The sequence below is a fragment of the Pseudorca crassidens genome, chromosome 4 (assembly GCF_039906515.1).
Source record: "Pseudorca crassidens isolate mPseCra1 chromosome 4, mPseCra1.hap1, whole genome shotgun sequence".
Taxonomy (NCBI): Eukaryota; Metazoa; Chordata; class Mammalia; order Artiodactyla; family Delphinidae; genus Pseudorca; species Pseudorca crassidens.
Genome location: NC_090299.1, coordinates 67,796,564 through 67,820,996, shown reverse-complemented (window position 1 = coordinate 67,820,996; position 24,433 = coordinate 67,796,564). Strand labels below are relative to the sequence as shown.

The 24,433-nt window shown below is 38.1% G+C and overlaps 1 protein-coding gene across 2 annotated transcripts in view; it reads left to right on the top strand.

Moving 5' to 3' along the window:
* The first annotated feature begins 8,174 nt into the window (after positions 1–8,174).
* KCTD8 (potassium channel tetramerization domain containing 8) overlaps positions 8,175–24,433 on the top strand; it is a 257,513-nt gene continuing 241,254 nt past the window's right edge. Inside the window, exon 1 of one of the 2 annotated variants that reach the window (XR_010942980.1) lies at positions 8,175–9,828. Coding sequence is in view for 1 of the 2 variants with exons in the window: in XM_067735847.1 (XP_067591948.1) it covers positions 8,880–9,828 (949 nt within the window). In the remaining variant the exon portion in view is untranslated. The remainder of the gene's footprint in view (positions 9,829–24,433) is intronic. The other variant, XM_067735847.1, reaches the window with a different exon arrangement.

The following is a 24,433-nucleotide window of genomic DNA, read 5'->3' as shown; positions in this document are numbered from 1 at the left end:
ATTACAGAGCATGTAATTGATATTCAACAAATACACATTGAATTTTATTAAAATGAATTTGATGTGAACTTAGACTTTAAAGCTACCTCAAAATTTATTCAAACTACGTGTATAACCCAAACATAAATACCATCTATTTTTGGATATTTGGACCCAAAAGTAATGTTTTCCTTTTATTAATTTCCCCAAGATTAGGCAGAAAAATTTTAAATTCTGGTTTCATAGGTGGCCATGTACCAAGCCATATTATATATACTGCCTTTCTGATCTTTGAATAAATAAATAACATGATTAGTATGGAATAAAGTGAGAGTAACATGGGTGATAGAAAAAATGAGCATAGTAAGCATAGTGAGAAAAGTGAGCATAGCCAGACAAAGAGCCAGTACTTTTGTAGGGAGCAGAGTAAACTCTGGAACACAGAGACTGAAATTTAGACTGTGGGGCTGTATCCATTGTACAATGATCGGAGTAGAGGAAATTGTTGAAAAACTGGGTAAGAAGTAAATTTTTAACTGTTCACAGATGTATTTGTGTTTACTAGGTCAGCATCTAAAAGATGAAAAGAGATGATTCACTGAGGGAGAATGAAGACTTGCAGATGTTGTAAAGGATGTTAAAAGAAAGAGGCGGTGGGGTGGGGTTCTGGATTAATTAGAGCAAAGGCAAATTGCCTGAAGCAATTTATTAGAGCAGAATAAATGACCAAAGTGAAAAAAATGGAGATTCTTATTAAAAGTGAAGGAAACGCCTGGCTGACCTTTCATGCTTTTAAATATTGGCTTCAGATTTCAGACAACCATACTACTGAGTTGGCTGCTTGGGCGTGTGTGTATGCCTCTTCGTGTTTGTGGGTCCCCATACATCACAATTAGGTATGCAAAGTCTATAAAATGTGTGCTACAGTGAAATGCTAGGGCTCTATTTACAGAGCTTTCTCTATATAAATAACATCAAGGGTATAATGATGCGTGGTTTTTAGAGCTTTGTGGCAGATTTTGCTTTGCAGAAACGGCCATGATATTTCTGGTCCCACATGCTCTTCCAGAATGTTTTCACTCTCCCTTCAAGCAGTACAGTCCATATTTTCTCCCCTTAAAACTGGAAAGGCCTTTGTGGCTGCCTTGCTTAATCAAATATGATACAAGTGAGACTTTGTGACTTCTTAGGTTAGGTTATAAAACATGATACAGCTTCTGCTTGGCACCCTCTTCTTAGGTTGTGCAACTTTGGAGCCCTGAGCCACCATGATGGAGAGACTATATGCACAGAACACATAGAAAGAAACAGAGAGAGAGAGAAAGAGAGAGAACAAAAAGCCCCACCTATTCCAGTCCTCGGATGGTTGAGCCTTCAGAGCTCAGGCACTGGGTGATTCCAGTCCCAGCCACTTGTCTGACTGCAACCTGTAGAGGCCTGAGCAAGAACCACCCAGCTGAGTCCAGAATCATAAAGATAGGGATAAAGTGATTCCTGTTTACGCCACTAAGTTTTGGGGTGGTTTTGTGTGTCAATAGATCATCAGAAAGGTTCCCCAAATATATCAGGATGTGTATATCTGACCATCTAGGAAAGTGAACAGGAAAGATACTTGCTGTGGGTCACTTAGTAAATCTCTGTCATTGGTAGGGCTGGGATTAAAATTCAATTTCTGGCTCCTGTTCAGACTTCTGGTCCACTTCAGTTATGAGAGAGGGGAAACACAATACACCCTAACATTCACTGGCATGAAAAGTTATAACACTTAATGTACTTTAAAGCTAGATTTTTAGAAAGCTCTTTACTGAATAACATAGTGTACTATAATAGGTGTTCATTAGTTCAGTTTACACCTTATATTAGAATGTTCTCCCAGATTGAAGCATTGTGCTTTAATTGTATTTTTAAAGTCAAATTTGACTGGTGTGCTCCTTAAAATAGAGTCTGGAGATATACAAATATCAATATTTTCCTGTTTAGCAGTACACATAAAAATGAAACAGTACCACAAATATCTGTGAGTAGTCTCACTGCTAATGAGTCATGCTGTAGACAAATAACTCACCATCGTCATTTTAATCATCCTGTGTATGCAGAACACTGAATTGGAAATGAAACAACTGGAGAATAGTCCCTGTTTGCAAAGAGTTTGTTATCTAGGTAGAGATGCTAAACAGACACACATGAAGGATAATTCAGAATACATTCAAGCCAAATATTAACAAACTGTCTTTTGTACTAGCTATATTTAAGTGCTGAGGGAACCAAGAGTAAAGTGGTAGACAGAACTTTTTTTCTGAAAAATTATAAAGATTTAGCACACTTAAATATGCATGTTTAAAACTCAAGTTATGAATTACACATTTCTAAATATTTAAGCATTGAGTGACATGGTGCTAGATTCATTGTCCTTGTTCCTGAAAACTATTAAATTGAACCATATTAAATTGCCGAGTTTTGATAGTTCTTACAAAATTGGCTATTTCATGCGGTTCACCCTCATCTATCAGTTTGGTGCAGATACTGTCCCAGGCTCAGGCACCTAGCCCCTGCCAAGGACTTTAGTCATTTGACATACCTTCCAGTCATCCTTTTAAAAAATCCCAATGAGAAGAGAAGGAATTTTCTAGAAAATATATACTGTATTGTAGTATATCAAACTATCAGCAATCCCATCCACACTGCACTCATAATTTTTAATAGTAGATTACCTGGGGGCATTTATTTTAAAATGTTAATTGCTTCTTTTTAGATTTAAGATAGTTATCAAGCATTTTACTAACTGGGAACCTTAGAATGAAGGATTAAGTTCACAAATGCAACTCAGCCTGTGTCCCCACTGGAGAAAAGCATCACAGGAGAGGTAAAGAATTTACAATAACACCATTTTGCTTCAATAGTAACTTCCTCTGAGGAGCATCAAGTGCCTTACAGTAATTATTTAAATAATTCTCTTGACAAACCTAGGAGGTAGGACAAAAACTTTAAAAGTGTAGGAAATACTTGAATTCCTGTTATGATTAGTTTTTTTAGTAATGGAGTCAAACTCATCAGTTAATAGCCAGTCATTGGTTAAAATAATAAGGAAAGTTTGTAATTTGGGGGCATTTCCAAGGGAAAATCTGACATCAGAAGTTAACGTTACCCTGTCATATGTTTCAGAATCTTCTTCTAATCAGTGAAGCTTTTTTTTAATTGCAGCACAGAATTGATAAAACTAATATTACGCATATAATATATATGCATAACCAGTTTTAGGCTCCTGGTTTATGTTATCTGAAGAGGCTCAGATTCCATCCTGGATCAGGATATTATCCCCACTGCCCAGCCTAAAATTTTTATCCAGAATGTCCTAAGGCTATGTTGCCTTTTCCCTCCAAGGTTTGAGGAGCTAATCAGTGTTTCAAGCAGGCAGCCAACTGGGCAAGATGAAATACAAGGCCATCTGTTGCTAAACTACTCCCAACACATACATTCCCACACACATACTATATATTAAATTACACAGCCACATCCAAAAACATGACCTTTACATGATGTAAGTTAATATGAAAATGGCTGACAAATTATTTTATTCATAAATATCTACTGAGCACTTTTTATTTAACAGGCATTATATTAAGTGCTTAGATATACTGAATCATGATCTATACAAAATTTCATTAATATCTTTGGGTATTAATTTAATAGAGTTTTACCAACTGTTACCCTAACCTTTAGTGGTGCTCCTATAATTTATAATATAGACCTAGAACTCTCATGAATTTACAGTAAGGTATCTAAATTGCTGGAATATGCTATATAACAAATGCATCAAACACTGATATCCTGAGTTTCCTAAATACTTCATTTGCAAAGTTTTTTTGTTTCACAGCATCATTGAAATTCTCAAAACCGATAGGTGAGATTTTTGGGGTGAGCTAGTTTTTATACTCTGCTTTCTAAGTTTCCCCAGCAACTGTTGAATTTGAAGATGGTCCTTCTCATCTTATATTGTTTTGTACCTACCCATGTTGACCCTGTTCTGGCAGCAATGCTTACACTTCTTACCTTGCAAGAAGACATCGGCCCTTGCGTTGGCCTGCTTTTCACAATATTGATGTGTATAGCAAAACTTGCCCATATTTTTCCTTTATGGGAGTGTGATGGGCGTGAAAGGGAAACCGAAATTCTTCCACTGATAGAGTATATATTATTTTCTTTCTTCTTTTTTAGAGATTTTCCTCTTTTTTTTGGCTTTTGCTTCACGGTCCCCATTCCAAGTGTTAATGACTCTACTCAAGTGTTGAATTACAGACTCATCTCATTACAGGTCCTGTAATCAAATCTTTAAGAAGACATGTTATCTTACCTAATCCTCAAAACAAGCAAGTATATTAGTCGCAAATGCTCTAGAGCTGTGCTGAACATTAGAGTAACCACTAGCCACGTGTGGCTATTGTGCAGATGAAGTATGGACAGTTCAAAATGAGATGTGCTATAAGTGTAAAATACATGCCATAGTTTGAAGACCTAGGATGGAAAAAATATAAATTATGTCATTAATACATTTTTGTATTGATTACATTGGAAATGATAATATTTTGGATACATTGGGCTAACTAAATGATATTATTAGAATAAGTTCACCTATTTCATTTTTCACTTTTTTAATGTGGTTATTAGAACGTTTAAAATTAGAAATGTGGTTCACATATTTTTATAGGACATCACTGCTCTAAAAACTGCCAGGCTCTTTCTCTACAGGAAAGAATCTCAGGCTTTTTGCTTAGAATTACAAATACTTGAAGATTTTTTTTCTGGGTGTGTGTGTGTGTAAAACTTTCAACTGCCTTGAACAAGATAAACAGATACCAGGTGGGTTCCTGAAAATTAGAAGTGCAGTTGGCCTTGTTCACAAACAAGCTAAAAGGGATAATTAGACCACAGTAAAAAGACTGAATAAAGTTAAAAAAACAAAAGAAAAGAACAGGACCTAGGTAAATTAAATCAATGGAATTATATCAATGTCTAGGATGATAAAGTGCAACAAGAGAGGAACAACCATGGCTGCAGACAGGGAAGGACATGCTGGGGGTAGTGTGGGAAAGTTCATGATGGAGGGGCTGTGCTACTGCATGTTACCCTAGGGGTGAGACGATTGGAAGAAAGGTAGGTAGAGCTACTGTAACCAGTTATCTGCTTTGGAATCCCAGATCTTTCTAGTTAGGGTGTGGCTCTGCTCTCAGTCCTCAGAACAGCGGTGTGAAACAGACAGTAAATACAATGAACTCCATCAAACTGGAATGGCCATGTTACTGGACGCATGATCGCAGAAGATGGTCAAGGCCATCTTGACCAGAGAAGTCTCTTGACCAGAGAAGTCTCTGGTCTTTATTATTTCTGCTATACCCATGAGGACACTAAGGTTTAGAGCAGTTAAGTCACTTGCTCAAATCACAAAGCCAGGAAGAGACAAAGGTAGATTTTTTTAAGCCAGTTCTACCTGACTTTAAATCTCACTGTTACCTTCTGTGCTCATCCTCCCCTGTCAAAGAGGATATAGTTCCTGCCTTTAAGTAACTCTTAGACTAGTGAAGAAATATTTAATTTGTTATTTTAAATTACAAATTATTTATTACAAATTGGACTTTATCCTTTTTGGTTAGTTTGCTGTACCTTTAGAGACACAGTTTTGACTGTATTATTTAAAACTTCTGGGAATGTGAAGTGACCTAGTGTAGTTTGTAGGCAGAGAAGTTTGATGTCTTGTCTTTGCACAGCAACAGAAGAGCTTAAGGACCCACCTTTGTGATCACATTGGCCTAGGGAACATTAATGGTGTCTGTGGCTTAGAACAAGATGGTTCTAATTATAGTATTTGGTGTTAATTCTTCAGTTCACCAAAATGATTGCTCCAATAGTGTCTATCTCTTTTTTGCTTTCCCTTCTCCTTTAGATCTGATTTTGTTTTAATCAGATTCTGTTCTCACTTTTCCTGATTTTAATTGTGAAGGACTGAGTCTTATTCATCTCTGCAATATCATTGCTTAGCCCAGTGTCTAGCAGTTAGTTGATGCTTTGTCATCCATTTGTGATGTGAACACATTTCTATGCAGTAAAGATTCAAGAAATAGAAATTGACTATCTTTTAAGGGCTAGGCACGATGCTGGGGATAGAATAGTGCATATGGTTGTATGCCATACTTACAATCTGATGGGAAACAATGACATACTAGTGTGACAAACCCTGCCCTTGTATAAGCATAGGGTGCTGTGGGAACACCTGGACTGGTAAAAATCTGAAAGATTTCCAGAGGAAGTACTATTTAAGCTGAAACATCAGGGAAGCAGTAAACAAGGAGAAAGGATTAGGGGACTGGTGGAAAAGGAAAGGCATTCCTAGCTGAGAGAACAACAGGTAAAGACATTCTGGACCTGCAATTTTAGTTTGGAGTTTGGAGGGTATAGTGGGGGGAGGAGGTGAGAGTAATTGGAGTATGGGGATGGAAGGGATTAAGGAAAAATATTCAATCATTGTTGAAAGAATTATTTTAAAAAGGAATACATCACACAGAGAAATTCACTAAGAATTTCTAAGATGATTCATTTAGAGTACACGTTTTAGACCATTTTGTCTCATGAGCATACTTTATGTAATTAAAAAGAATAAAACGGATTTCAACCTGATAACATTGGAGACCTTATATTCATATACACTTATGCATATGTATTATACATCCACTTCATTATGATTCTATGGTCTATAACATACTTATCATTAGGGACACTTACCTCATGATAAACGGGCTTCATTAGTAGTGGTTCAAGGCTTTATTATTTATTCATCTATAGAGATTATAAATCTTCTATTAATTCATTTTTCAGAAACTATTACTTTTCATTTCAGATGTTTTCTGATGGTAGCTTTTAAGTGAAGAAGGCTAAAATCAATTCTACTTCTTAATCAGTTTATAAATTTGGGGGGAGGCAATAGGTTTGAATACGAGGATTGCATGAAGATGCATAATGTCCACCAGGTTTTAAGTCTTAGAACTTTGGTAAATACATTGTATTCTTTCATTAGTGCATTTTCAGTCTCAGGTAATCTAACTTCAAAACTGATATAACATTTTCTGGGTATGTGGCTTATAAGGATCAATGAATTAAATATAGTTTTTAATACTCCAAATAACAATTTATTAATTATTTATAAAAATTAGAGGTTACAACTGTTATCTCAAATCCAGTACTTTTGTGTGTGTGTATGTGTGTGTGTGTGTGTGTATGTGTGTGTGTGGTTGATTCAGAGTGAAGGAATCTTAAGTAGGCATTTAGAATTTTTAAAAAGATGTGAAAATCTGTACATTATTTTGTTAATGGATAAGGTTCATCTATAATACTATGATAATTTTTGAAGCAAACTACTTGTATAGCAGTGTAGTCTTTTCACCTTTGTACTTTATAAATCAATGATTCTTTATGTTTCTGAACACAAAAGGATGTCCCAGGATGAATAGCCACAAGAACGGAGTTCCTCATTTGCATCTCTATCCTCACTATCACAAATAATGCTGATCTTACAGCCTGTACCTGTGCTGTATACAAATGGAAATTAAAGTGAACTTAAATTCATATAATTTTCATTTATGCCCTGACTCTTACGGTTAGATTACTAATAAAACATAAGCCATTTCTCTTGCCCTGAAAGCTGAAAGGGAAATGAAGAGATTAATCAGAGGATAGAGCAGGATCGGAAACTAGGAGCAAATAGAGTAAGTTCCCTCCCTGGCTTTGTCCCTTCCTCCAAAAATATCTATTACGCATCTACTATGAATCAAATACTGAAGGGATGAAAGGAGAGAACCGTCACGTTACCACAATCTTTTATTAGTTTTGTGAACCGAAAAACAGATTTCAGTTTTAAAAATTTTCAACTATTTGTAGCACATGCAGTTAAATATGCAATCAGGACGTCTGAATGTAATTGAGGTTCCGGCATTTCGCCCTTCACTTCAAAAACTATGCTAAAACCACTACAAGAGATTCACCCCCCCATGTAGTTTTTTTGGCAATCAAAGTCCTCACGCCAACATTTGTAGTAATTTCAGATTGGCACCCTAGCATTTCCGTTATAACCCCACTCGCTACCCCACTTCCCACCTTAATGCAAGATTAAAAAAAAAAAAGATAGTTTTACTGGGCGAACAAGGGCAAGGGAGGAAGGAAGGGACGGACGGACGGACGGAAGGGGGGAATGAAATGGATGAAGGAGAGATGCTGTCCTTTTTCCCGTTTGTTTTCGGTTCACTGCCCTCTTCTTCCCATCTCCACGCTCGCTGTCAAGTAGCATCACCTCCAGGCTCGGCCCTCGGTCCTTCCCCCTAGCGTCGGAGCCCCGCAGCCGGAGGCTGGCACCTATCTCTTTAAATGACAGCTGTGGCTCGGGTCCCAGTCTCGGGCTTGACGTCAGCGCCGCTTCCCCGGCTACGAGGAGTAGTTTGCGCCACAGTCCGCGCTCGGGGCTCGCGGCGCGCTCGCAAGCTGCTGGGGCGGCGAGTTTTCTTTGCTCCCGCCCCTCCTCCCGCCCTCCCCGCGGAGAGCCGAGCGGCAGCTTAAGAGCCTCTCGCAAGTCTCTCACACTTCCCCGCCGTCGCCCCCAAAGGAGCATCCGCTCCTCCTCGCGCCGCCGCCGCCGCCGCGGCGTCCGCAGAGCTCCTCTCCTGCACATCGCTCCCCCGATGGAGCCCGGGCGCCGCCGCCGCTGCCCCGAGCCCTGAAGCGGGCCTCCTCGGCCGGAGAAACGTGCCACTCGGCCCGAGGGCGCATCAGGGGCACGCCACTGGGGGTGTAAGGCGCGGGTTTCGGGAAGGAGAAAGTGCTGCTCTCCAGGGTCACTTGGCCAGCGGCGGGGGGGGACCATGGCTTTGAAGGACACGGGCAGCGGCGGCGGCACCATCCTGCCCATTAGCGAGATGGTCTCCTCGTCTAGCTCGCCCGGCGCGTCGGCAGCCGCCGCCCCGGGGCCCTGCGCGCCCTCGCCCTTCCCCGAGGTGGTGGAGCTGAACGTAGGGGGCCAGGTCTATGTGACCAAGCACTCGACGCTGCTCAGCGTCCCGGATAGCACTCTAGCCAGTATGTTCTCGCCCTCTAGCCCCCGGGGCGGCGCCCGACGCCGGGGCGAGCTGCCCAGGGACAGCCGGGCGCGCTTCTTCATCGACCGGGACGGCTTCCTCTTCAGATACGTGCTGGATTATCTGCGGGACAAGCAGCTCGCGCTGCCGGAGCACTTCCCCGAGAAGGAGCGGCTCCTGCGCGAGGCCGAGTACTTCCAGCTCACCGACCTGGTCAAGCTGCTGTCGCCCAAGGTCATCAAGCAGAACTCGCTCAACGACGAGGGCTGCCAGAGCGACCTGGAGGACAACGTCTCGCAGGGCAGCAGCGAGGCGCTGCTGCGCGGGGCGGCGGCCGCAGCGCCCTCGGGTCCCGGAGCGCACGGGGGTGGCGGCGCACCGGACAAGCGCTCCGGCTTCCTCACGCTCGGCTACCGAGGCTCCTACACCACGGTGCGTGACAACCAGGCGGACGCCAAGTTCCGGCGCGTGGCGCGCATCATGGTGTGCGGACGCATCGCGCTGGCCAAGGAGGTGTTCGGAGACACGCTCAACGAGAGCCGCGACCCTGACCGGCCGCCCGAGAAGTACACGTCGCGCTTCTACCTCAAGTTCACCTACTTGGAGCAGGCGTTCGATCGCCTGTCTGAGGCCGGCTTCCACATGGTGGCGTGTAACTCCTCGGGCACCGCCGCCTTCGTCAACCAGTACCGCGAAGACAAGATCTGGAGCAGCTACACGGAGTACATCTTCTTCCGTAAGTTCGTGGTCTCCGAATTTCCCAGTTCTCCCGCCCCCTCGCCGACCCGCGGCGGGTTCCAGCGCGTCTGGTGTCGTTGTGTGCTTCCCCTATCGCGGCAGACACGATTTACGGTTTCGTGCCTTGCGATCTCCCTTTTGGCTCTTCTCTTCAGCAACTCAGGAGCACGCAATTCCCAAGCAGTCCTCTTTCTTAACTTTATTGATCTTGCCCTCTCGCCCCGCCCAGCTCTTGGAGCCTCTGGACACCCTTCTACTACCGAGGGCCGGGAAAAGACAGGGGCACAAGGCTGGGCGCGTAGGTCCCCTTCCTTCCCTCTGTCTCCGTGGGACTCACGGGGGTCAACTTATGTGGGTCCCAGTGGTGTCCCTCCAGAGGGCGGGTTGGCATCAAGGTACCGCGGCGTACGCCAGGTTTACCTCCGGTTGGTGCGGGTCGGCGCTGGAGCATTCAATTATGGGTGGTTGCGGAAAGGGGCAACAAGAGAAGTGGGGATTGTGCCTCCAAAGCCCCTCAAGGGCCCGGGGGGAAAGAGGTTTCCATTGACCCATTAAAAACCTCAGATTTCTCTCGCGCCAGTTGTCTTCTGTAACGGTTAGGGGTTTTGAACAGAGAAGGGTGGAGGGAACGGGCTTTGTTGGTCTGAGTGCTGTCAGAGTTGGACATGAGGAAGGGAAGTGGTGTGTATGCGCCTGTGTGTGTGCGCGCGCGCGTGTGTGTGATTGTGTTTCCTTTCTGGGCGCCTCCAGTGCGAATGAGGGATTGAATCCACTTTCCCAGGGGGAATAAACGTAGTGATTTTCTGAACTGAGAGAACGAGGGAGTGGATTGGAAAGCATCTGGCGCAATGCCTTTTGTAGTGCACTTTGGCGGGGGCGGTGGGGGGGCGGGTTCTGTGGGTCAAGTTCAAGAACTCCACCGACTAGCACTGAGGCTTGGGGGATGGGGAACCGGGGCGGGGACAATTCGCAGTGACGTTTATAAAGTGAGGAGGGCCGCAACTAGAGAGCTATGTGGACAAATGGAAAGCCATCTGGGATGGGAGCAGGAACATCATTTGGCAAATGTTTTTTCTTTCTCAAGACACAAGAAGATTGAAAACTTGCCTGTAGTGTTAGGGAGAGTAGCACTGACAGCCTATGTATAAGCCCAGCTTTAATTGCATTTATTTATTAAGTAATTCACTAACTGTTTGGAATCCAGGCAATTTTTTGCACTTTATTTTGACTAGGGAAGTGGAAAGGACCTCTCTTTGCACAGGCGTGAGATTGATTGGAAGTTGCTCATTGTTTGTGTATTCTAGTAACCTTGGAGGTAAGGGTGACAAAACACAGCACACTTAGTGTTAGATTGTCTTTTTTAATAGTGCTGGTTTTCCTAAGAAAACCATTTCAACAGAGAAGCAAAGAAAGTGTCCATTGAAGTGGTAGATAAAAATCTAATTTTCTTAGAGAAAGACAAATATTATATCACTTGTATGTGGAATCTAAAAAATAATACAAATGAATCTATATACAAAACAGAAACAGACTCACAGACATAGAAAAAAAAGGTTATGGTTACCAAAGGGGAAAGGGGGGAGGAATAAATTAGGAGTTTGGGATTAACAGATACAAATAACTATACATAAAGTAGATAAGCAACAAGGATTTACTGTACAGCACAGGCAACTGTATTCAATATCTTGTAATAACCTGTAATGGAAAATAATCTGAAAAAATATATATAACTGAATCACTTTTCTGTGCACCTGAAACTAACACAATAATGTAAATCAATTATATTTCAATAAAAAAATCTAATAAGATTTTTTATTCTTAATTATATGAAAGTATTATTTGTTACACAGTAAAAAGATCACAATAGTCAGAAAAGCCACCCAAAGGAAAGGACCTTTATTGACACTTCAGACCTTAAACATTTATGTCATTTATATAATAGATATATTTCCAAGCATTTCAGAAGATGAGAGGAAATGAACTTTTGACTTCTTTTAGTGATTTTTAGTGGTTAGTGATTTTTGTTAGAGAAGGTGTAAGCATAAGTGTTCTGCAGTTAAGGTTCTTGAATTTTGGATTCTTTTGCAGTTTTGGTCTTTCTTTTCCCCCTAGAAACTTGCGGACTTGAAAATGCCTAGTACTTTGATTATGAAGAAATAATACAGGTTGTCTTTAAATTATGAAAAATGCTCATAAAATAGTGTACTGAAGTTGGAAACTCAGCCAATTTAAGTCATAAGATGATTTGAGAGATGCTTAGAATTCAGGATATTTCACTTCTGGAGCTAGAGGAAGTGAAAGAAAATAAAATATTTATATTATGAATAATGACTTGCAGAGTATTCACATAACAAATGAGTTCTGAGATTCATTGATAAAAGTCCCAGAAATCTAAGGAAGCAACTCAAAGCCTTTTTCATTGATTATCCTGCGGGGGAAAATACGCAATTCCAGATTAAATATGGTTCTTTTGAAGTGGTATTCCAGTTGACCAACCAAATGTGGTTGCCGCTTTTTATTTGTCATATAAAATTTATCTCGAACACTGTTATATATACATTTATTTTATGTTTTGTATAGCTTACAGCACATTTTCACAAATTATTTTGTATGGGATTCCATTTAAATTGGTGAATGAAAATTCACTGTATTTCCATCCTATTTAGTGAAGGTAATAATGTTAACTATTCAGTGTAGTTATCTTGTTTAGCAATCTCTATTTTTAAAAGACTACCAGTGTTATTCATACAAACAAAATCATTAGATGAACTTGTTTGTCCACCGTTTCAGATGCAGAGGGCCTTATTATCTTTTATTTCTCCTTTGACACAATTCTTTCAAAACATTTTTTTTAATGTATAACATGTATCAGTCATTTTAACACCTTTTAAAGGTGAACTTAGTAGTTTGAAGCTGCTCTAAGAAGTGTAGAATTGGTTTATACACTTGAACATCAATTTCAGCTCTTCACTCCCCCCACCCTTGCACCCAACTTCCCCCTGAGTTTCTGTAGAGATGGGAGGAGAGTGACAAATGGTTCAGTAATCCCAGACACTGCTATTTGCCAAATGCGTGATCTTGACTAAATTATTTTAGTTTCCTCACCTGTGCAATGGAGATTATTATAGTACGAATTTTATTGAATTTGAGAATACATGTAAAGTGCTTGGACCAGTGCTTGACCTATAATAAAAGCTTAAAAAATGTTAGCTGTTACAATTATAGTAAAGACTTTTTCTTGTCAGTATTAAATTTAAATTTTGTTTTTAGTAAGTATAGTTGATTTACTTGTAAAGTTAATTAGAAAATTATTTTGCAATTAAATGATAGCATAATAAACTTTCAGAAGTTTGAAACTACCAATTTAATAACCAGATTCTTCCCTGGAACTTGGATTTTTCAGGCCAAGTTCGAGTCACCTAGGTTTGCCAATCACACTCCAGTTAGTTCTTTTGGATCAACTCCAACAGAACCATTTTCTGATTCAGGGCCAAGAAGTGTTTTAATACTCTCCATTAGGAGTTGAAACTTTGGCAGTATTTTCTCACAGACTCTGAGCTAGATTCATATCTCCTTAAGTACTTGTATCCACATCACTGGGTTCTAATACTCAAGGTGATATACAGGCTGTTAAAGATTTAATATCAGCTTCATTTGGCTACATGGACACTTTGATCTATTATCAGTCATAACTCATAGTTTTATCAAGATTTTAGACTCTGCAACATATACTAGTACTATTAAATTCCATATTACTCTACTAGTACTAAAGATGGATTGTCCTTTCTTGAAGGAAAACAGTGATTTATTGTGTTTTCTGTTTTTTGGGGGGTGTCTGTTAAGTGTAATTGTGGCTCTTTTTAGCAATATCTCAGAGACGAAAAAAGGCATTTTGTGTTGGCATTGTATTACATAGACAGTAGCTATCTGCTTGGAATGTGATATGTAGACTACCCATAATTAAAATGAGCATTATATATATCCTTTATTTCTCATAAACAGTGTGTTTACAGAAAGGTAGTACTGATTCACTGCTCTTCTCTTATAGTGCTTTGAGTTTTGCATTCTGTGTTGGTTGAATAATACGTGGTGTGAAAATATACATTTCTCTAGGTGCATTTGATATTCCTTAAATTTGGTACAGTCTTTTTTGTTGTGATGTATGAGAATGCCCGATATAGGACCTAATGCTATTACTGAACTGGACTGTGAATTCTAATCTGTCTTAATGGATTTTTATATACACTCTTTCAAATACATTCTGATTTATTTCACTGTGTTTGGTTGAAGAAAGCTAGCTGAGTTGAAAATCTTCAAACAGCTGTTCAATCCTATGTTAGCAGGCCTGTTGCATTAAAAGCTTTCTAAGAAACGTCTTTAAAAAGTCATTCTATTTAGATGCATACCTTTAAAATTATATATTATTTTCTAGTCCAAAAATACTTCTACTTTTATCAACAAACACTGTTTTATGGAAAATAACTTTGTTCCTTCTTATTTTTTTTTTTGAAGTTGGTTCTTTTCTTCTTGGAGACTTACTAGTCATTTTTATAATTATCATGGAAAAATTTCTTCTGCAACCACATGGCTGAATGACTTTTGAATCAACAGGGAACAGATAACTTTGTAAAACACCAAGATTCTTATTTCATGCAAATACAATATTTGCAGTAATAAAGCAGACAGAAAATGACAAAAACCTTGGAGTGCAAAATGTTTGGAAGCCATGCCATGGCATTGGTTACTGTTTAAGGGCATTAAACTTTTATGTCTGGCATAGTACTGTCTCTAAATTTGATCTTTTAAAATTATGTTATGGCTTTAGTTTTCTCTGCCACCCTTTCTACAGCTTTATGTGGGTCAATCCTTAAGCATATAATAAAGCAAAAAGACAATGACACGCCAAGCCTCATTTGGCAAGTTCTTTCTCTTTTGTAGCTTAGAGTAGAAGAACTCACAATGAGTGTGTTTGTGTGCCTTAGTTAAAAAGAAAAAAAAATCTCTTTGGGAAAAGAGAAATAATATGTATGAAATTAGCAACAATTATTATCTATTCTATTGTTATAAGTTATTGGGTCAATTAGTTTAAAATGTGAAAATGATTGTCAGCTTATTCAAATGCAGCCCTTTTTTGATAATGGAAGTAATATGTGCAGTTTTAGGAATTCTATAAAAGAGAAGTAAAATTTTAAAAAATTGCCACCAGTAACTGCTAATAAAAATCTTGACTCATTTCCTTCCAGTCTTTGTTCTAAGCCCGTGAAGATGACAGACATACTTTTTGAAAGTTATGGTGACACTATGTAGATGGTTTATATGCCATCTTTACTTTGTTTTGCTTTATACATTTAATGCAGTTATACATTTAGTGACGTTTCCCACAAGACATTGAATTTTTTCATTGACATCTTAGATAAAAGCATAATACATGTCCTTTGCCACAGACGGTATTATAAATAAATATTGGTGTTGAATATTTTCCCTGTAAGCTTAGAAAATAGTTGATTTTTTCAAAGTACAGTATGTGTAATAAAAAGAACGTTTACTGTGTACCTAGATTTGTGATAAATGTTTTATAGCCATTACTTTTACTTTTTTAACATTCCATTAGCTTGGCATTAGTTCCCTAATACTTCAGTTAGAAAACTATGATTTGGAGAGGTTAAGTTAACATCCTTAGTTCATAGAGCTGGTATGCGGCTGAGCTGGAACTAGAATAGTTCTGCCTTACTGCGAAGCCCTTACTCTTGAACATTTAAAAGTAAGCCCTGTTTCATGCAATCAATTTTGTAAATATATTTCCATGTCTACTGAGTACCTAGAACTTAGCTCTTTAAGCAAAAATGGGTAGTGTGAGCTGTATATGAATGAACCTAATTTTTCTTAATCTATTTTAAATTTCCTTAAGAATACAGTAAATGCAGTTGACCCTTGAACAACTGCGAGGGTCTATCTGTAAGCAGATTTTTGTTCGAATAATATGTATTGAGGTTGGTTGAATCTGAGGATGCAGAACCTCCAATACAAGGACCAACTATAATGTTATAAGCAGATTTTCTACTGAGCAGGGGTGGGCACCCCCTAGCCCCTGCATTGTTCAAGAGTCAATTGTATATGTTTTATGTCTTTACTTGATGAAAGGGTTAACTTTTAACGATTAAGGCTACCACATTAATGGATATTTTTAAAATTAAAGAAAATAAACCATTTGACTCAGTTTACCACTCTTTTGGGGGAACAAGTAGTATCTGTAGGTTTGATAGACTGACCAATTTTAAACAGTGTTAAGGTAATCTTCTGCAGAAAATTCATTTTACCTTGTGTAATATAACACGTTTTATGTATGTTCTTAGAAGGTGACAAAATGAAGAAGGTATTTTGGTTGAAATCAATTTTGTTAATTACGTAAAGTTTATTGGCCCTAACTATTGGTTAATGCCTTTAAATTATATACTTGCTATAATTAGGTCCAAAAAAGTATCAAATATCCCCTGGGTATTGGAATTATTGGCTTTTGGTGTTTTTGAAGGCTTAAAGTATTGTGGAAGTATATCTATACATTTGAAGTAATTGGAAAGTAGTGTTTCAGGTAACCCTTCAATCTATGTTTCATTACAGTTATCGTTTTTAAAGCCTCTTTTGAATTAACTTCAGGCTATTGTCAGCACTTAGCAGCCACAATCCTGCAAGACAAGCTGGCAGCTTCTCTAATGGAGATGATTCTAAAAGGTTTTGCAAAGACTTACCTAAAGATGAGAATAACTTTATTCACAGGTTTTCAAAGTCACTCCCATAGGTAAGTTAACTATAAGTTCTAAGGGTAATGGTGAACCTCCAGATGCTGACTTGAACCTAAGGTGTCCTGTGCCTAGCATCTGTATACTTCTCATCATCCGTTTCTGCGAGGGAGCATGAAACCTAGTTATCCTGTAAGGTTAGTTGTATTTTGCACTTTCAAAAGCAAAATATATGAGTATTTTATACTGAGTTTATACTGTTTACAAGTTTCTTTCTTAACTCATTGGTTTTTTAGTGTACCCCCGGTACCATAGTCATGTCGTAACTGAGTGACCTCTTGCTCTAGAATCCTTATGCATTTAGCTTCCACACTTCCCTGTCTCTTCCTAGTACACTACGTATAGGGCCTTCATTGCATTTCCTAAGCATGTAACTATCTTTCTCTTTTTTCTTGTTGTATCCTATTTTTTTTCCTAGCTTTATTGAGATATAATTGACATATAACATTTTGTAAGTTAACATGTTGATTTGATACACGTGTATATTGCAATTTGATTACCACTATAGTGTTAGCTAACACTTCCATCTCCTCACATAATTACTAGTTCTTTTTTTATGGTGGGAACATTTAAGATCTATTCTCTTAGCAACTTTCAAGTATATAGTACAGTATTTTTGGCTATAATCACAATGCGGTGAGTTAGATCCCCAGAACTGATTTATCTGATAACTGGAAGTTTGTACCCTTTGACCAACATCTCATTTCCTCCACCCCCCTCAGCCCCCTGGTAACTACCATTTTACTCTGTTTCTATGAGTTCGGCTTTTTTTAAGATTCCACTTATAAGTGATATCATACAACATTTGTCTTTCTGTGTCTGACTTTTTTTTCACCAGCATACTGCCCCATGGCCCATCCATCTTCTTCCTTCTTTATTATGGCTGACTATTAGTCCATTGTATATATACACCACATCTTTAGTCATTCGTTCGCTGACAGACACTTGGGTTGTTTCCATATCTTGGCTATTGTGGATAATGCTGCAATAAACATGGGAGTACAGATATCTTTTAGACATCCTGTTTTTATTTCCTTTGGATATATATCCAGAAGTGGGATTTCTGGATCATATAATCATCTCTTTTCGTATTGACCTTCCACACTGGCCTACTTTCTCCTTGAGAGTTGGCACCGAGTCTCACTTTTGTCTTTTCATCCCCCAGTGCAGTGGCTACTGTCACATTAAGAACTCAGTAAATATTTCTTTTTTGAATGAAAGTATAAATTAACAAATGAACCAGCGATCTTGCTGGTTGTACCAACGTAGTTATTGAGTTGAGATTTAGTTTCACTTCAATTTATATTGCACCTATTGAGCAATTACCAGGCTATAGCTTGGGACAAGACATGCCAATGTGAATGACAGAGACCTCGCGCTTAAGGTGATCACAGTAAGCTTTATGTAATATTGAATTATGTTATAGAGGGGTTATTTGGTGTATTAACAAGAGACAGAGTAATGGCATGAGAGGCTGTTGCACAGGCACCTATAAAGAATGAAAATAACTGAAATGTTAACTAAAACACGGGACAGCTTCAAATAATGTTATAAATGAAGTTGTTAGGATGGTAAAAATACACACAGAGACACACACACAATTATTTATTTATTTATACTTAAATGACTGGTAGAATAGAAGGTACAAGGCATCAAAATTTAGCTGACCTTTTTTTTTTTTAATGTATGAAAGATGTCAGGCAAATGCTCTGAGCTGCAGCCTACCTGCAACCACTTGCCTTTCAGAACATCTTAGAATGTGTAGTGACTGCTGCCTCCAGACATGGTCAGGGCCTACTGTGGTGTAACATAAGTTCAGGAAGTATCTGGCTGTACTGGTAGGTGTTTGCAAATGTGAGGATCCAATGAACTATTTTGTTATCTCTACTCCTAGTTTTTAAAAGGTATCTTGAAATACACTTAAGAGGTATTGCTGTTTCATGATCCATATTACAATATCAATTTTACTTATTAACCTTGTGTCAAGGTAGTTCATTAAAACAAATCAACTTTGCTGGTAATAACAGCACATAGCTTCGTTCACCAGTTAAACTTAGTTCAATGCTTGTTCAGCAGTTGCAGTATAAACGTGGAATATAATTTCTACCATATTTTAATCATTCTCTTATTAAATCCTACTTACATGGGGGAATATGAGTTAAATACAACAAAAGAATAAAAATATATACGTAGTGTTGATTTCCAGCTCACCAGAATGGTGATTTCACCATTCAGTTATGCTAGTTCCATTTCTTGCACCAGTTATAATAACAAAACCCTTGAGCATAGATGGAATCCACAGTATATTGCCATTTCCTTTCATCTTGTATAATTAGACATGTTTAATTTCTGATACAAGGAGACTAGGGAGAAGAATACTGTGCTTAGAAAGAGACAATACCAGAATCTCTTGGTCCCCACTCCCAACAAGCAAAAAGCTTGAACACTATGAATGATTTTCTACTTTTTAGTCAGATTCCTTGAAAAATTCTGGCTCTAGCTTTGAGAGCTTGGAAAAATAATTTAATCTCCCTCCTGAAGGAAGAGTGAGGGAAACAATAATACTCATCTTGTAGGTTTATTATGAGGATTAAATGAAGTAATCTATATAAAACACTTAGAAGACTGTCAGACAGGTAAAAATTAATTGCTCAATATATGTCAGTTAGTGTCACTTACTAACTTAATATCCTCAAAACATATATCTATCTATATATTCCCACTTCTCTACATTATCAATTCATAGTGCCAAATTTCTTCTTCTTTTTTTTTTTTTGAGGAAATTGATAGCAATACCTATTCAGAATTGCTCTGAAAAGGTCCCATTATCATTAGTGAAATTAAAAAAAACTTGACCTACTAAGTATAAAATTAATTGTAACATATTATTAAAATAAGGTTATTCTAGTTCTTCATTGTCTAGGAAAAAAATGCATTCTTCCAGGTCTAGCGCTGGTCACTGGTCAATTTTGACACAATTAACAGGAATACTGGTATTCAGCAGTTATTGTTTCTAACGATGGGGTGTATTGAGGCAGAGCACCTCTTAATCACATTCTATATTTATATTTCTGTTGAAGGCTTTTAGCTTTGATTTTCAGCAGCTTTATGCAAGAGAACACATTGTCACAGGGCCAGGGACTCAAACATTGCTTAGAGTTTGGGCATTTGGCCAAAAAATTTCAGGCTAGGTTTTGGATTAAATACTTATCTCCACAATTTTAGGAAAACTATGTTAGCTTTCAACTCAATCAGCTCCTATTGAAACTACTCTACACATTTTGAGTATGTTTTTTAGTTGCTAAAAGTCCAGATATTTGAAGAAAGCATAGAGATCTAAGGGAGATGCTGGCAGCCATTCAGAGATAATTCTCCAATATTTTGACCTCTTTCTTCTGGTTGGCAAAGGCTGCATCTCTTTGCAGGTAGAGGGTAAGGACTCATTCATATAATTCTAAAGTGACTTCTGTTTTTGTCAAGGAAAAGTTGCTACCGTGGCAACTTTATAGTGAGTGGCAGGAGGAAGCAAGCATGGTGATTACAAATTATTGGTTTAATCTACATTGTGATTTTTAGAATGAATCTTCTAAAGTTGATCCTGACTTTTAGAAGACAAAAGAAAGAGCTGGCAATAGAAGTCTTCGGACTATCATCTTAACCTTCATTAGTATGCATATTTGTTTTATTTTGTGCTAACTTTCCTTTTCTGTGCTTCATTTTTCATGTAGAAAATGGTAGAAGTTGATCTTTTTTTTTCATATTACCTCCATGGAATTCCATAAGTAGAATGTTCCAAGTAATCTGTGCTGAATAAAAATAGGATATTGTTCTTGTTTTAGTGTGTCAGATTGTCATTTCTTAAAGAGAATGTGTTGAGTATATTGATGTTAACAAAACATTTATTTAGGGTGAAACCTTTTCATGTACTATCTTATTTAATGTATAGCTGATTCACTTTATTATACAGCAGAAACTAACACAACAGTGTACAGCAATTATACTCCAATAAAGATGTTAAAAAATATTTTTTAAATAAAAGCAATAGGGGTGGGATTGGTAGATGCAAACTATTACATTTAGAATGGATAAACAATAACGTCCTAATGTATAGCACAGGGAACTATACTCAATATCCTGTGATAAACCAAAATAGAAAAGAATTTAATGATGTTTAAAGAAACATTCAGAAATATAAAGACTACCAAACTAAGAGAAATCCAGATTAGATTAATTTTAAGCTACTGAGTCAGATGTCTTATTTAGCTTATTTATATTTATTCATGCATTCATAATCAGTATTATATACAAAACAGCCTGTTAGGTGATGAAGATGTGGTGGTAAACAATGGCGAACACATTTCCTGACTTTCATGATCAGGACCATGACATACAGATGTGCAGTTTGTACATTGCTTAACTCTAGATTTCATTTACTGGGTCTAGGTATATAGCAATACAATAGGTTGTGTATTGTAGATGTGCAATGCACCACTTGTGAGCCTTTGAGTAATGGTCCTACTCATGGCTAAAGACCAATGGCCAAAGTTAGTTAGTTATATCTCTAACTTCTGACCACAGGAATCTAGGCATGAGTGTGTGTGTGTGTGTGTGCCTGTGTGCGTGTGTGCACATGAGTGTGTTTAGGGAGAGCATCAGTATGACTCCATGACCACTGCTGGCAATGAAAAAACTTTTGCCCTCTGAATTGTGGTTGAATAATGACCAGTTTGTTTTAGAAAAATGTGACACTATTATTAACCTTGACCTTTTGTTGAAATTGCTTATTTAGATATAAACTCAGTATTGAATATGAAAATTTTTCTGGTTTCTACATCATACCTCACTCCCTTTTTGAGAAATTTTATCTCTTGAAGTCTATTCAGGAATCTAGATTTTGCTCTACTACTTATATAGATGTTGCCTATTCTCCATGAAGAAATCCTAAAGTCAAATTAAAATGAAGACTTCTGCTGGCTACCTTTGATAGGTATTCTATAATTGAGATTAAATTTGCATTTGAAGTGGTTATGAGGTATTCCTTTTCATTTCAGTTAAGCAGACATGTGATGGGTTGATTTAGCATGTTTCACACAGTGGTAAAAAGATATATATTTGCTCTGTAGCAAGAAATATGGAACTTGTTAACAATTCTTAATGTTGCTGGGAAATGGAACCATGAATAAATATGCTAGGAAGTCCAGCATTGAAATTTCTCTAGCTTTGTATAATCATTTACATCTCCTCTGCTGGACTGATGTGTTTCTAAGGCATGCAAGAACCATTAAAATATTTCAGCTTTCGCCTTCTGTGTTAGCATGTTTGGATTGTAAAGTAAACTTAGTCATTTCAAGCTGTTTTATAGCTGACACTATCAAGCCATATTTATCATTATTATAATTTGGTACTTAGCATTCATACTGTGAAGCTCAGTTTTACCCAGTATTGGTAAGATTTACTTCACAGTTTTAGTACAAACACCAGGGTCTAAAGACTAATGGCTATAATTTTTGTTAAACTGTACACAATATCTTATGAACTGAAATTGTGCCCCCCCAAAGATATTTTGATGCCCTAACCCCCAGTAATTCAGAATGTGACCTTATATGGAAACAGGGTCTTTACGGAGGTAATTAATTTAGAATGAGGTCATGAGAGTGGGCCTAATCTGATATGACTGGTGTCCTTATAAAAAGGAGAAATTTTGGACCTAGAGATGTAGATGCACGTGCACACCAAGAGAACACCACGTGAGCATGAAGGTGGAGATCACACTGCTGCATCTACAAGAAAAGGAATGCTAAAGATTATCAGCAAACCGACAGAAGTGAGGAGAGAAGCATGGAACAGATTTTTTCTCATATCCCTCAGGGAGAACCAGACCTTCCAACACCTTGACCTTGGACGTCTAGCTGTGAGAACTGTGAGGTAATACATTTTTGTTGTTTAAGCCACCCAGTTTCTGGTACTTTGTTACGGCAGCTCTAGCAAAGTACAAAAGTCGTTTCAAACTCTTTATCTTGTAACAAATCTGGGAAAAACTTGAAAGGCAATGGTTTTAAAACTCCCTGAATTTTTCAGAGGTCTTAGTTGCAGACGACAGATTCCATTCTAGATAATTTAGACTGGAAAACACTTATTAAGTATAATGTCGATAGCTCACAGATTACTTGGGAGGTCTGAGCTTCCCGGAATGACTCCTAGACACCATAGAATAGGGCTCCTAAGGGTGGTGTACTGTACACTGTATGAGGTCCAAATGTGATTCCTTGTGGAATGGTCACCTATGAGTTAATATATTAATATGTAAGTTATTTGCCCTCAGTGCATTCAATAAACAGTGTCAAATAGGAGCAGGATGACTTCAGTGAAAGATTTTGTTCCAAAAATGGGAAAATAGGAAACATACAGCACCACAGGTCTATAGCAAATCCCACCTTGCAGACAGCAGAGACTCCCTTTACTGGCAACAGAAAAAATTCCTTGTTAAACCTACCTGACAGCACTTGGTTCTGTCATTGAGTAAAATTCCCTTCCTTGCGGGTTGCTTTAGTGTTAAATAGCCTAGGCTACGGATGGCTAGTCTTGCAGTTTCTTTGGCAGAAGAATTTCTTCAAAATTGTACTGCACTTCTGGTCAGTTTCATGCGTGAATTAAGAGCAACAAAATTCTTGTGTAGTGTCATTTTTAGGCCTGAAGACTCTTTATTTTGTGGCCTCTGTGAATCACTCGCTTCCCCCTCTCTTAAATTGATGGTCTACGTGGATGGTGCCAGCTTTGTCAGTGGGGCAGGCACCCTTGTGTGAAAGAGTACCTCCTGCTAAGACTGCAATTTTGTAGTTAGATTTTGTTGTTGATGTTGCCTTTTAAACACAACTTTTTTATATTATGAAAATTTTCAACATAATGAAAACAAAACAATTGTTAAAAAAAATCCTCCCCTGTATTCATCTCCTAGATTCAACAATAATCAAAATATCACTTCATCTCTGAATTTTTTGTTAAAGCATCTTAAAACCAACCCCAAATATTATTTCACCCCTACATATTTTAGTATCTAAAACAAAAATGGCTATTTTCTTATATAACCAGCCTCCATTATCAACTCTAACAAGGCAGATAATATTTTGTATAATATCTGAACCATAATCCATAATCCTATTTCCAAGATTGTCTCAAAAAAAATTTTATAGTTGTTTCTTTTTTAACTCGATTGTTTATTTTATTTTTATGTGCCTTCTCTCTTAATGTAGAATAGTTCCTCCTCTGCCTATTTCTCATTCTAATTTTCTATCCTTGTCTATATCTCTCTTTTTTTTTTTAACATCTTTATTGGGGTATAATTGCTTTACAATGGTGTGTTAGTTTCTGCTTTATAACAAAGTGAATCAGTTATACATATACATATGTTCCCATATGTCTTCCCTCTTGCGTCTCTCTCCCTCCCACCCTCCCTATCCCACCCCTCCAGGCTGTCACAAAGCACCGAGCCAATATCCCTGTGCCATGCGGCTGCTTCCCACTAGCTATCTACCTTACTACGTTTGTTAGTGTGTATATGTCCATGACTCTCTCTCGCCCTGTCACAGCTCACCCTTCCCCCTCCCCATAACCTCAAGTCCATTCTCTAGTAGGTCTGTGTCTTTATTCCTGCCTTACCCCTAGGTTCTTCATGACATTTTTTTTCTTAAATTCCATATATATGTGTTAGCATACGGTATTTGTCTTTTTCTTTCTGACTTACTTCACTCTGTATGACAGACTCTAGGTCTATCCACCTCATTACAAATAGCTCAATTGCGTTTCTTT